This window comes from Gavia stellata, chromosome 21 (assembly GCF_030936135.1).
Source record: "Gavia stellata isolate bGavSte3 chromosome 21, bGavSte3.hap2, whole genome shotgun sequence".
NCBI classification, from domain to species: domain Eukaryota; kingdom Metazoa; phylum Chordata; class Aves; order Gaviiformes; family Gaviidae; genus Gavia; species Gavia stellata.
The window spans coordinates 14,069,467-14,083,930 of NC_082614.1; the positions used below are offsets into that span (position 1 = coordinate 14,069,467).

Below are 14,464 nucleotides of genomic sequence, written 5' to 3' on the forward strand. Positions count from 1 at the left end.
TAAGCAAGCCTGCATTTGAGAGTATATAGGCGATCACCTCACAACTCTACTTGTTTTTTGCAGTGGAATTTCTTTTCTCTGACGAGCATCTGAATGAGTGTCCCAAATGCTTGGTTTGTATGTAACCATTATTCTTCCTAACGTTACCTGAATTAAGGAAAGATCCTGTAGGGCACCTGTCTTTGTATCCAAATAAATCAGGCACACATACAATGGAAGCCTCTTTTATTACTAAATCTATGTATTTTTTTTAAAGGCATCAGTTCTCCCACAGAAGTTTTGGGGGAACTCTGCATATGCAACCATGCAGCATTAGGCAATTCTAACTGTAAATGCACAAAAGACTGGTGAAACTACTAGAGATCAAAGGAATAAGAAAATAAGCTTAACATTTTTTCTATCCACACAATATGGACCATGCACTACAGCTTTAATAATATCTTCAAGATTTCTTTACACATACAGCATTTAATCAAACTACCTCACCCCAACACGACTGGCTATGAACATCTGATGCAGTAGTTCGCTGTGACAGAATGCAGAAGCAACTGTGAAGAGTTTATAGCTTCTTTTCATGCAGAGGAATGGTACTAACATCTCAGTGGGGACTGAAAAATGTTCCAACAAAGCTTAGCTGTTGGGAAACGTCAGTCTGTCAAGGTTGAAATGTTTTGAACCCAACATTTCAGGTTCAACAAACTTCTGTCAAATTTACACTTGTGTAATGCAGAAAAGATGATGAGGTGAGATGTGAATTGGTAAATGCATTTCTCTGGCATTTAAATATTTGTCAGAATGGCCTCTTGTTTCTTGACAACCCAGACTGGGCAGGAAAAAAAAGCTGTATGATTTTGCCTTTTTTGTTGAAGGTATCATCCAAAAACAGCCAGTTGCCAACGAAAAAAAATTGAACGGATCAATTCAAGGTAAGTCCTATTAAGTACATTCTAAAATCAAAGTTAGAGGAAAAAATTCAGCAGACTGAAATACTCCAGTGTAACTCTCCACACCCTAAGATCACACACAAAGATCAACGAAGTTGAGCCACATCTGAAGTCCATTCCAGAATGTAATCTTAGCTGATGAGCTGTGTCTGTGAATTTGCCCTTAAGGACATACTTTTCCAGTTAAGTATTTCAACAAGACTCCCAAATGAGCTTTTGTCTATCATGAATTCATTGTTCTGCTGAACTGCAACTCTACACTGCTGGAGGCTCACCGTTTTCAAGATGCAATTCTCAGCAGTTGTTTTCGCCATATATCCATAATCATCGCAACATTGCTGTTATTAAACCTTCACAGAGTGTTCAACAGCAGTCAGTCCAAGCTGCAAGAACTGATGAATGCGGCCAGCATTTATTCACTAGAGATCTGCAACAGTATGTTCAGACTGGAGCATGTCTCACGGCTATGACACTACATTGTCACTTAGAGGGGAAATTCTGTGCTGAGGTGGGAAGTACAAATTCTATCAAGCCTCTCATCCTCTTGTGTAACATATTACTGAAAAGTTACTGCTGTCAGTATAAATAAAAAACAAATCACATGCTGTGGAGCAGTCCAGTTGCATTTGTACCTTTGATGGAGATGGAATGGCTAAGCAAGCTACAGTAAGTGACAGGCAGGTCTTTCACAACAACCGGTGCTAGCTGTAGGCTCTGAGGACAGTTTCCAGCCATTACAACAACAGCTCAATTCTACCGTACATAGTGCTGGACAGGAGTTCAGTGGCAGAGAAAAAGAAAATATTAACGGATGAATGAATTATTCAGTGAAGTTTACTATTATTTAGACTAACCTGGCAATTTAAGATATTTACATCTGAATTATTATTAGACATGACATCAGGAGAGTCTGGTATCTACTACAAAACATTAGCATGGGACCCAAAAGGGTTAAAAAAACAGCAGACAAGAATCCTGTCCATTTAACATTCATATTCCTGCGCGTATACTGTCTTATACTGGCATATAAATTACAGACACGCATCACTGACATGCTGTGCTAGGAATTGCCCCAAAACCTCAAACTACAATTTGATGATTCAACAGGAAGACCTAGGGCAAACAGAGGAAGTAGGGAGGATGAAATACTAAGTTTAATCTGTGCTACTTAGCAAACAGAATTTGGGACCTTATTACTATCAAGCTGTGGCAGTTACGATATGCTTCTTCTGCAATTTGCGCTAATAAGATACAGGAAAGTTAGAGCGATGCCTTCATAGGCATCAGAGAATTTTCCCACCCAAAGAGGACATGCCAGAAGATCTCACAAAGATCCTTGAGAAAAAGGCAAACAAGTGGTTAAAAAAACAACGCTGACTGGAAGACAACAGGGCTCTAGTCTCTGACAGAAATAGCGAGGGATAAATGGTAAACCTTTGTTTCCATTGCCACTCCAAGAAAACACATCTCAGCCCAGCTCTAGCTGTCAGCCAAACCCTTCACCTTAATCTCCCCTTCACACTTTCTTCAACTTGGCCCTATGTTTTAAGCTCTCTTAACACAGAAAGAGGAGTCAAATTCTTCCTTTAAAAAAAAAAAATTAAACAAAAATTAAAATATCAATCCACCTTCACTGCAGAAGCATTATCTGGTGGGGCAGTGCAGGACAAACAATAAAATCCATGAGATTTTTTTCTATGCAAGGCTCTTACAGTAACCCCAGAAATGCTTTCTATGCCAGGACATTCGTTCCTGTCCTTGTTTTTACCTAATGGAAATTTAAAAAATTATATTGTAAATAAAAAGAGATTTTATCAAAATAACAGTAAGACAATTCTTCAGCTTAATGACAGACGCAAGTAATTCAAACCTAAAATCAGATCTTTGTTACGGTGATCGTAGATCTGGTGGACACACAAGTATCATTCTGATTATATTTGAAGGCTACATACATAACCTTTAAATAAAGAATACAACATAAACAACGTATCACCAGCTTTCTACTGCCTTTTCAAGCAAAAGGTAGTGTTTCAAGGCAAAGTTTCCCACTTTTCTTAGTAGGTGTAAGTCTAATCAGTTCTCAAAAATGACCCATGCTCTATTACATTGATGCAAATATAAAAGGTATAGAACATAATTATTTTTAAAAAAGGTTTAAACTAACAAAACTTAACTCCCTTTTAAAAGAGTGAAATGATACATCAGCAGAAGCATTTATGGTTCTGAATTTAGGAAGGGCAGCCAAGTAACATGGCACATCACCAACAGAACACATAATTCCTGGGTGATCAGTGGCATTATGTGACTACTTCTGCTGCTGCCTATCACTACTCAGGGGAACAATCAATTACTGAACTGTTAGCTTTCTAAAGACATGGCCCTGATTAGAGCAAAAGAGCTGCATGGAAATCTCACAAGCTTATTTTTTAGTTAGCGTGACTGTAGTTCTTGAAGTTATGGAAAGATAAGCTACAAATATGTTGTTAAAGACTGAATGTTTTCTTTTTAAACACTCGCAAAACACAGTAGATTAAAAACCACCAAATTAACCATTTTATCTTGGTACTGCAAAGATCTTCCTACAGTATGCAAAACTGCATGCAAAGAGCTTGTCCATAGAAGACACTCAATGAAAAGAAAGCTAGAGCATAAATTTACATCACCTTGACCAAGGAAATAGCAGAAAATTTTTGAGTATTAGCAGAAGTTACAATTCATCAATCAAAAAGTAGACAGAGGCTGCAGGGGAATCTTACCAGAACTCGGTCTCCAATTTTGAGCTCCCTTTCTCCTTTTTTTAGTGATCCGGCTTCAGAGAGATTTGATATAGATTCACTTGCAGTTTTTGAAAGATTGCTAATCTGAGAAGGAGTTGAATGTTCCTTAGCAGCAAGTGGTGAAGTTTTTTGCGGAATTCCTGAAGGGGGAAGTGCAGCAGCGGACGAAGACACCATACTAGCAGCTGATGTGGAAGTTGGTGATGTAGCTCTAGAAGGATGAGCTGTCTGTGTACCATTGGCTTCATCTTCTGTCAGCACTTTTCTTGTCAATTTTGATGGTCTTGTAAATATTCCCCTCAAGGGTTCACACTGGAAATAGCGAACTCCAGCCACAGAGCCATCATTCTTACCAATTGGTTCATCTAGAACAATCCCTGCCCACTGTCCTGGGGCAAACTGTGTTTCACCAAGGAACTGAATAAAGCCAGGTTTATTTCCATTAACCCAAACACGCTCCCCGACTCTGAAATCATCCACAAACTCTTCATGTGTATCTGTAGTGGTTGTGCTTGAGGCCTTTTCACTGGAAGCCGCTTTTTCTGCTGGAGCTAGAATCAAGCACAACGAGAAAGCAACAGGAATCAAATACACTAATATTCCAGAGAGCATCATTACTTTGTTTCAACGTAACAAGTATTTGGAAAAGCGTGATTTCTAAAAGTAAGAGCACAATTCCAAATCTTCTTACTTATGAAAACACTGTAATCTCTGGAATACAATAATTCAAAATCTAAGGACAGAGACACTGAATGCATTTAGTGTAGGTTTTGGTAAAAATCTTGTAGATTACAAATCTTACCTCAAAACCTACCCAATCATTTTTATCATGACAAGGTTTCTTCAAGGAAAACTGCTTGATTGCATCCAAGTAGTAACTTGAGATTTTTTGCATGCTGTACACATAATTTTCATTAGATCAGAAATACAAGTAAAAATACCTTGGTGTAAACAGTAAAAATAGTGTATACTCATAGCTTTCAAGGTCCTTTTTGTTAGAAGATAGATGAGGGAAACGTTAAGACATTTAAATATTCCCTTACCAGCTGCAACAGATGCAGGTGTTTTCAGCAATGTACTCCCATGCTTGATGGTCTTTGAAGGAGCCTTAAGTCCACTTGGTTTTAACATACTCATCTTTTTGTAATACCAGTGTTAATCCTCTTTGTCTGTAGCAACTATCGTTTTCCAAACATGGATAAAATATATTATTCTAGGTTTTCCAACTCTGGAATAAACCTGTATATAAAAATATTATACAAGAAACGAAAATCAGTATTTTAACTCCTGCAGAGTAAATTACTATATACACACATAGTCTGTGTATGAAATGCATGATAAGAGATGCTTTACAGTAACAACCGGAAGCATTTCCCAGGATAGCATTTCCAACCCTTCATCTTTTGAAGGACACTTTGTATTAAAAGACACCAAGTCTGAACCTAAACCATCAAAATAACTCACTTCACTGAATGCTGCTGTATTCATCTTGAGCTTTAAACTAAAAGGCTATTTTAAGAAAGAAAAACAAAGCCCTTAGCAGCATTACAAACATTACGCATAGATATAATCACTCTGCACACCCTACTGTTTTCAGTCACATTTTTCAAGTGTTGCAATATCCCAGCAAAAACAACTCGAGACTAGAGAACTAACTGCAAAAGAAATTAAGAGAACCAGGAATTTCAGGATAAAAGGAATAAAGTTTTTAAGAGAGACTGGAACTGAAAAATTAAGATTGATCAACAGAGTTAGATGATGACAACTGAAAAGTAACATCCACCTCAGCTGTACGCGATCTTGTAGATCACACTGGCTCGCAGTCCCCAACACAGTGCCCCAGCTATGCTCCTCTGGAAAGAGGAGGAGGGACTCTTCCTACGTTGCTAGGCTAGAGCGCTGCTCTGACTTGGAAGGCAGCTATACGCTTTTCAGGGAACTATGTCATGAGCGTTTTGCCACAGAAGGCATCTTCCTTTCGATTACAAAAGCTTTAGAAAAGCTCTTTCATCTATAAGAAAAAAAATGAATAGATTTTTCATATTATGTGAATTAAAAGCCAAACTGTAAGGTGACTGGTCTCCCCACCATCTTCAAAGGCATAAACTGTTCTGCATGAACACAGTTTGGATATTTGCTAAGTTTTGTATATAAAAGGCACTGACAGAACAGCTATGCCCACTTAAAAAACCAAACCAGCACGCGTCTAAACAAACACCTGAAAAAAAAAAAGGAAACATAGACATGGAGCAATAGACTGTTTGCTCAACTGTTTCCTCAGAACATGACAAACAAGAACTGCAAAGCAGGTCTCGGTCCAGCCGTTTACCCAGCATTTTGGCACCAATCAGTACACCTGCACAGGCAGAAAGTTGGCCAAATGCAGATTTCCCAAAACGACTATTAGCAGCGCCCAGGTGCGCACACCGGGCGTACAGTATGTTTAAAGGCAAAACAAACACCAGTGAAGAAGCGACTGCTACGCTACAGGAAGGAAGACTAAAGAAACAAGCCAACTGTGTCTTTTACCTACCAGTAAAAGTTTTACCCCTCATGTATTATTAATAGCCAGCACATTAGTGCTCCTAAAAATCGATTCACTGGGGGGGGGGGGGGGGGGGCGGGGGAAGTAAGTATCAGGCACACGGCTTTGTGAATCTCAATAACAAAGTGAAAGATTTCTTCTGCTATTTCAAGATCGACCATGCCAAATTCAAGCCATTTTCTAAGAAGTCTGCAAAAACGTTATACTTTAAAAAGCATTAACTACCACCTTGGCTGTATGGTGTTTGTCTACAATTTAACTTATGCTTCACGAAAACTCTGAAGTAGCACTGTGCAGATTGCTGAACGTTTTTTCTAGCATTGCCAGAAGTATGTCACCCACCCATCTGCAGAGTTATGACTACTGAAGAGAAAAATGTCTCCACTGTTTTTGCAAGATGTATGCTAGTTTACTATTAATTTTTAAGTGAGAGCTTTCATGTTCATGAACATGAAAGCAGAGTTAGCTCTCTAAAATCAAAGCAGGATAGGCATGAAACGCAACCAAGCCATGAAAGAACTGAGAGGCACACAATTACACAGAAGAGCACCTAGAGATCACATAAGATGTAACTTTGGACACAGCAGGAACACTGTGTGTTTTTTTTCCCCTCCTACTACGTAATTCCCTCCCTGCTAAATCCGAGTGCATCATTTTTCTTCATGTTTTGTTTTAGAAATCTTCTAGAACTGCACTTCACTCTTACACACCAAGGATTTGAAAAGCCTTCCTTTTCTCTCTTACACACACGCTACCTACCTATTCTTCCTCACACTGCAGGCCCTATTCCCTCCAATGCCAGGATCTCCATGCATGCCTCCATTACTTTCCTCAACCCATCAAAATCCATGGAACGGAAAAACTGTACAGAATCAAGAAGGATTTGGTACAAATACAGAAATGCAAGAAGTATCAAGGTCAGTTCTTTTTAGTTCACAGCCTTCTCTCTCTGTGCCAAACACCAAATTTATGGAAATTCAACAACCTCGTTTGGGCCAAAGGCAAGTCCCCCTTAAGAAAGACTGCTTCCTAAAACCAGGAAGCAAGAAGCTGTCTTACAGTATTCCACCATTCTTTCCTATATACTACCTCTTTTTTTGCCCCCAAAGAGCATTCCAGCACCACACAGGTAGTAACCATCTATATTGTGCAAGGATAGGTATATTAAAAGAAAACAAACACTAAATTACCCCCCAAAATTACATCTTGTCAGTTTCAAATACTTATTTATTAATAGATGTTTAACAAACCTCAGCTCAACAGAAAGTTAGAATGTTCTAATATTGCATTTCTTGGCTCAGGGTACTCATTCATATTTTAATCTTGCTCTCCACAGTCATGGGTTATGTATTTGCTGTGTCATTTGCTTTTCTCAATATACAGGCCTTCAACTAGGCCAGAAGTAACACAATCCCTTGTGCCCTGGTTTCAGAGTTACTGAAACTGTAGCTTAATTCAAAAAACTGCTAAAATATAGGCAACACATTTTGGTAAATTACTGCCTTATTGCAATAGTGAAAACGCAACTTTTGGTCTTAGAAAGAGGCAGAACCTTCATAGTGGCATTTCCTAATAGAATTAATAAACACTGAAACCACGTAAATTTGCATCAAGTGATCCTAAGTATTACAGACTCCAGCATTTCCTAACAGGCTCCAGATGTCAACTACCTCATTTTAGTTCTCACAAGAGAGAGCAGCTAGCTACTTGTCTCAATTTGTTCTCTCTCCTTCCTTGAATCTGTCTCAGCTCTCCTGAAAAAGAATCTTTATAACCAATAGGCAATAACATTAACTGTAAGTTTCTCAAAAGATCATAACAGGAACCTAAGGAAATGCCCAGAGTCTGATAATACATACTACTTAAGTGTTCAGAAAGCCACAAGTTCTCATAAAAAAGAGATTTTAAATGCGTTACACTTGTGCCATTACTGCGAAATATAGGATTTCATACAATATGAAAACGCATTACATTCTCAAATGAATTGCAATTTTTGTGTGTGTGTGTTGACTACCAAAAATTTTCAAATGCAGACATGAATCCTTGCATTGGCCCTTTTAGCTGATTAATAATACCCTTATTCTTCTTATTTACCTTTTACAGACCTCTAAGTAGTGCATGGATCCAAGCAATCCATGAGCCACAAGTTGAGAACCATTGGTTTAAGAAAATAAATCCTACTAATCCGATAATAGATATGAATTCTGTTGGCAAGTTGAGATTAAAAATAAATAAAATTTAACCCCATAACCCTGAATTAAAAAAGCAGAATATTTTTCCAACTGTCAAAAAAGGAATTCCTATAATAAAAAGAAAAGAGCTGTCCACCACTGTTTCTTTCAAGACTGCATTTTCAACAACTAGTACTCCAAAAAGAACTAAAACACAATTAAATAAGAACACAGGGAAAAAAGTTAAAGCCTCAGCTCACTCCACTTAAGAACCCTATCGTCACAACAAGAATGTAAAAGTACCAATAGTTCTTTAAGCTTAGTTGTTATCTGACAAGCACGCTGCCACCACCACGCTCTCCTTCCTCAGGACAGGTGGTGCCAACATTAAAAGTAAAACGTTTCATCTGATAAAATATTTGAAACAACAACTTGACAATTTAAGGAAGAGACATTTGCCAACATCACTACTCGCGACTACCATGGAACAGATGCAGTGTTTCCATGGAGAAAAGCAAGTTGTCTGTCCATTTGGTACGGAAACAAAGAGGACATTCTGGAATAGAGCAGCATAATGTTTGAATTGACTCAAAACAGACCGCATAATCTCCGTCTTCTGCATGCAGACACATGCAGTCTGACTCTGTGCAGTGTACTTTGAGGCTGGAACAACAATTATTTTAATTGATGATCATCTGCTATCGGTCATGCAGGAGTTCTTCAAAACGTTTCAAATTAAAAAGATTAATATTTAACTTCGTTAACACCATTAAGAGACTGAACACTGTTGGAAAATGCCTTTCAATGCCAACACATTTCTAAGCTCAAAAAAGAGATCACTTCAATTTGTTAATTTTGCTAAGCATACCAGTGCTTTGCAAAATACATATAAACATTAAGACTAACAGATACAGAGTAAATATTCTGAAAGGGTTGTGCAGAATAGAACACTCTGCTGAAAATCTCACCAGGATCTGTAACCAGAGAAAATCATACGCAATCCCTGTGGCAGTCAACTAGCAAGTATCTAGAAAACGAATTCTGACCATACCATGAAGAAAATGCAACACGTACAAATAAATCAGAAGATCCCTTCTGTAGAAAAGTAATATGGAAAATATATTTCAAAGACCACCACAATCCAGTAACTTCACTTTCCCAAGAGAAAAAACAAACTCACCACAAGAAGCACTACATTTGAAATAACAGCCTGAACAGCATTTCTTAAGTATCTGTTTCATACTCTTGATGTTCATACCACTATTGCCAAGCTTTCAGAAGCTCATGAATCATTCCTCAAATATCCTGACAATGGTTTACAGAAAGTAACTCGGAATTTTGAACCTGGAAAGTTTTCTCTTCTGGTCCATGAGTTACTCCAAGAGCTCAGACCCTGCACAGTTACGAACACTCACTACTCCTAAAATTACTGTAATCTTAAAACGTATAAACATCTTCTCTGTGATTCAGATCTAATTCTTATGACAGCTCTAAAAGTTGTATTTGCGGTCTCCTGGGCTGGTTATTATCTTTCTGTAAAAAGTGAGTCTATATATTTCCAAAATCACTTAAAATAATACTTCTAGTTGAATTTATAGGCTTTTGAAATTAATACACAATTTAAAAATACAACCACATTTCAGCTTTGAACAAAATAAATGCCTTCCCATTGCACTGCTATTTGTTTCTTGCTACCTCTTTAAGAACATTTCTCTCTGTGCAAGAATGTTCCAGATCACAGAGACCAACTTCTTTCTGGAAGGTTCAGATAGGAATGAGATTAATTCATCCACAGCAGGTCCACAAACTGACCAAACTGGCACATACTCACCAACAAACACCCTTACCGAACAATTCTGGATGAGGTAGACATAGCAGAAGGGATAAACTGCAGAAAGCAGACAGCCTCACGCACCCTCCCTAAATAGCATTTCCTACTGACACCATCCTGTTTTGTTTCCAAGGAGGAATACAAGTATAGTCCCCCACTACCACATACTATGCAGCCAGACTTCTCATGTTTTGGAAAATTGCAACGTCAGCACACCCTGACTGTGAGAGATGAGCCGCGTCCTGCAACAACAGTCTTCCTGAACACGATGCCTCCTCTGCCACGTTCTGGGTCTACTGGAGCTATTTCATATTGGGCAACCAGAAGGACTGAATCGCCATTTTGCAAGCGTTGGATTACATTTACAATGAAATAATTTCACAGCACACAATATCCATTGTAAATGTCACACTAAGCTTCAAAGTCAGTTCTGTAACAATTACAAGTAGTTAAACCAAAAAGATGGGATTTGGAAGCCTTCACACATTAACTTCTCACAACTTCTCTTGGCATGATGCAGCACATTTCGTATTCCTAGCCATTTACTACTTAAATAAAAGCATTTTGGAGCTATGAATTCACATCAAGGTCTCTCTGCATTTAGCCACTGAAGCCAACTACTGAAATGGTAAATCAACTTCTCTTTGAACCTAATGCTCATGACTTTGTGCAAATTCAGCACATTTTCTCAGCTCCAAAGCATTTATTGAATGAGTAGCAAGTTCAGACTGAAACGAGCCAGAAAGCACCACAGACATTTGATAACAAAGCAAGTCAAAAACAGCAAATTATTACAGTACTGATCTAACAGCCTCTGTAGTAGTCACTGTTAAACCAAATAGATTATCTGAATGTTGCTCAAGAATTTAACTGTACTGTTCAGTGATTAGAGACCGTGGGATTACAGAGGTATCTTCAGGTATCATTTAAGTTGATATGAATAGAATTTAGGAAAAAATTTAGATATAAATGACAAAAATACTCAGAATTAAGAATTTAAGATTTCAATAGAATAAGGGTTGGCATTTTGGAGTCTACATTTGATTACTCATTCAACAGATAGCAATTAGAAGAAAGGGAGCATTTAAAAACATGACTTCAGGTTTATTTTGTCTCCCAGAAACCACGGATTTTGATGTCAATTAAACAAGTAATATGATGATCTGAATATATTCTTCAGGTACATTACTACCATAAGAAAAGACACCAAAATAATACGCATCATTTAATTCAAATGTTTATCATGCCATGAGATCTTATTTATTTGGCTTACTAGATGCTCTGCTTACTGCCAGCATCAGAATATACGGGCTGGCACATGCCTATCAAACCAGTGTTTTTTACCTCACTTTTAAAGGTAGAAAAAAATGTGCATTTAAAACTCAGCTGATCAGGTGGCAAAAAAAAAAAAAAAAAGTAATACGGATCTTTCTCTCAAATCTGTTGTTTGCAGATACTGGTATAGGAAATAAAAATTCAATAAGAAAATAAGCAACCATGTCCCCTAGTTTATATAGGATCATTCTTATGACATTCTACTTCAGCTCATTCCAGCCCAATTCAATATAACCATCATATGAATTCTAGAGAGGTATACCCTTCACAAAGGCAAACACTCATCCTATGTGAACCACAAAGCCTCAGTTTCTCATACTGTGTTCTTAACATAAATATGAATTTTATAAAGGACAGATTCTTGAAGAAGTGCATCTCTGTTTATTTTAACTAGGCTTAACTATTAAACTAATGGAATGAAAGCAATCCTTTGCTCTTCTGAAGTGCCTTCAAAGTTGCTACCAGGATTACTCCAGGAAATTACTGTTGCATGCAAGTTTTAGTACATCTTCAGTCTAACTCAAAAGACAGTTTACTTTTGCTATCAGAAAAGTACAAACCCAAAAGCTTGTAATAAGTTGGGAAGTATGCCCGCTGGTATGACACAGCTCTTTTGACAGCGCCATTGATTTGATGAACAGAACTTGAAAGAAAAAGTGGCTGACAAGTTGCTCAAACAGAATCGTATCTATATGATCACTAGCAGAGATCCTGAAAAATCTTTAAACTCTATTTTAGAGGGCATTTGTTTAGATCAACATTACTTAGTCTGAAGCAACTAGTATGTTCAGCAAAACAAAGACACCCAGAGGATATTCAAAACAGTCCCAACACTGTAACGCAAACACTACACCTTGTCATCACTCATCCCACTATCAAGCACCATCACACCACAGTATAAGGACATCCCCAGAAATAGCTACTGGATTTCTGTAACTTCAAAGAGTCAGTCTCTGTTTCCTTAAGAACTCTGAAAACACTCCTACTTTCTTGCACACTTAGAGGGACTGGGGAAGAACAAAATCTGTTGTTTGGGAATCAATCCAAATGCCCCTCATCAAGGACATGGCTAATCTAGAGCTCAACCAGCAACTTTAGACTTGTTTCTTAACTGAGATAGATAGTAGACACTGTATTTCTTTATCATGGAGATGACTTGAACTGTCTTCCATGTGAGTTCACAGATCCATAGCATACTCAGGACCAAAGACTTTTAGATTATCTTTCAACATCAGGACTTTTATGGCAGCCAGGCCTGCATACAAATCTGTATTTCTCCTTTGATTTTGAACCTGCTGGCTAATTTCAACTAAATAAAATAAAAGGCAGAAGATTTCTAAAACCAAAATTATATTCTTACAAGTTTCACACAAGTAGGCCAACGGGTAGGAGGGAGATTGGTGTTCAAATAGTCTTAAGTTTCTTCCAATAACTTTAGATCAGACCAACTAATTTCTGAAGCAAAATGGAAAACCCAAAGCATTGCCCTCAATACACTTGGTAGCAGCAGGTTATCAGTATGTTTGGAGATAATATAAAATCTGGATATAATATAGTTAGGAAGGCAACCATTATGAGACACAAATCCACTGAAAATTAGAGGGTTTTAGTGACATTGCTAAGTTGGTGAATAAGACACATAGCTGGTTTCCTAGCTTGGAAAGTGCAGGATATTCACTGCAAACTGGATAAACAGGATTCTTTCTGCATATGCTTGGGAAAGTGAAAAGGCAGGGTAAATTCCTATAACTAAGAAACTGTACTAAGAACAAGATGAATCAGATGAAAGATAGTAAGAGGCTTAGGACCTCAAACCATCAGTCAGATATTACAGCAATGCTATGAGAAAGATAATTCATTAAAGCTTCTGCTCTGCTTATGGATTTTAATTCTGCATCAAGGACATTTTAAGTCACCTCATCTTACCATTCTGTAACTTGCTATGCTCATTCAGATTCCTAAATGCCTTGAGATTCTCACTAAAAAAAAATGCCATTGAAACACAAAGAATTAGACTACTGAATATGAAGCACAAATAAGAGAGGATGTCTGTAACAGTAAAAAATTATTTTGGGCTAGCAATATTGTGAGTATTTTTTTCTCTATGTTGCTATTTCTGAGCACAGTCTGTTCAATTTTTTAAAAAGATTCTCATCTTTAATTAATAAGGAAAAGCTGATAACTGTTAAAAAGCTTAAAAAAAAACCCCACAGAAAATACAACGCAAACTCTAACACTTCAAGTTGCCGCTGTACACATGCATTATAAAAATGTCACTGCTATAGTCTATTAAAAGATCAGAAAGCACATGATCCTCCTAAGCACACATCATTCTCTACAGAATGAGTCAAGGATTGAGAAGTCGAGAAAGTTTTCACCTGAGAAAGTAAATTATTGCCACCTCTTCTGGTAAGCCCACTATCAATACTTACTACATTTCCCACGTTTTTCCAAGGAAATGCTTGCCTTTCCCAAAAGCCCTCCATTTTGGTAACAGGAAGAGTAATTTGTTTGCGTGCCCGCACTGACTTACTCTGATGACAATGCGCTTCAACCATCTCAGTAAGTGCATTCAGTCCACAAAAACAATTATGATTTTGGAATAGTAGAGCATGAAGTTTAACTTATTGGGGATCTAAAGTTTAAATGAAAGTTTGAGAAGGAAAATACCATCTCCTGTCAGCCTCCAAACCAAATGCATAAAAACAGAGACACAGGGCTTCTCCCTAATACCATTACAGCTGAAGCAGCTGAAACAAAGATGCTGCTTTTTATAGTAAGAATTTTGATAGACTTGGGTGAAACTGTGACTGTTTCACACTCTTTGAAAACATCAAGTCAGCAACCCCTTTTTAGCTCTC

The 14,464-nt window shown here is 37.6% G+C and overlaps 1 protein-coding gene across 3 annotated transcripts in view; it reads right to left on the minus strand.

Moving 5' to 3' along the window:
• The window catches only part of CLIP1 (CAP-Gly domain containing linker protein 1), a 71,202-nt gene that overhangs the window by 53,212 nt on the left and 3,526 nt on the right, over positions 1–14,464 (minus strand). For 2 of the 3 annotated variants that reach the window (XM_059827471.1, XM_059827473.1), the window contains exons 2-3: positions 4,765–4,960; positions 3,701–4,272 (exon numbers count right to left, since the gene is read on the minus strand). In XM_059827471.1, coding sequence (XP_059683454.1) covers positions 3,701–4,272; positions 4,765–4,858 — 666 coding nt within the window. In that variant the 5' untranslated portion in view covers positions 4,859–4,960. Of the gene's footprint in view, positions 1–3,700; positions 4,273–4,764; positions 4,961–14,464 lie in introns of those variants that run through there. The other variant, XM_059827472.1, reaches the window with a different exon arrangement.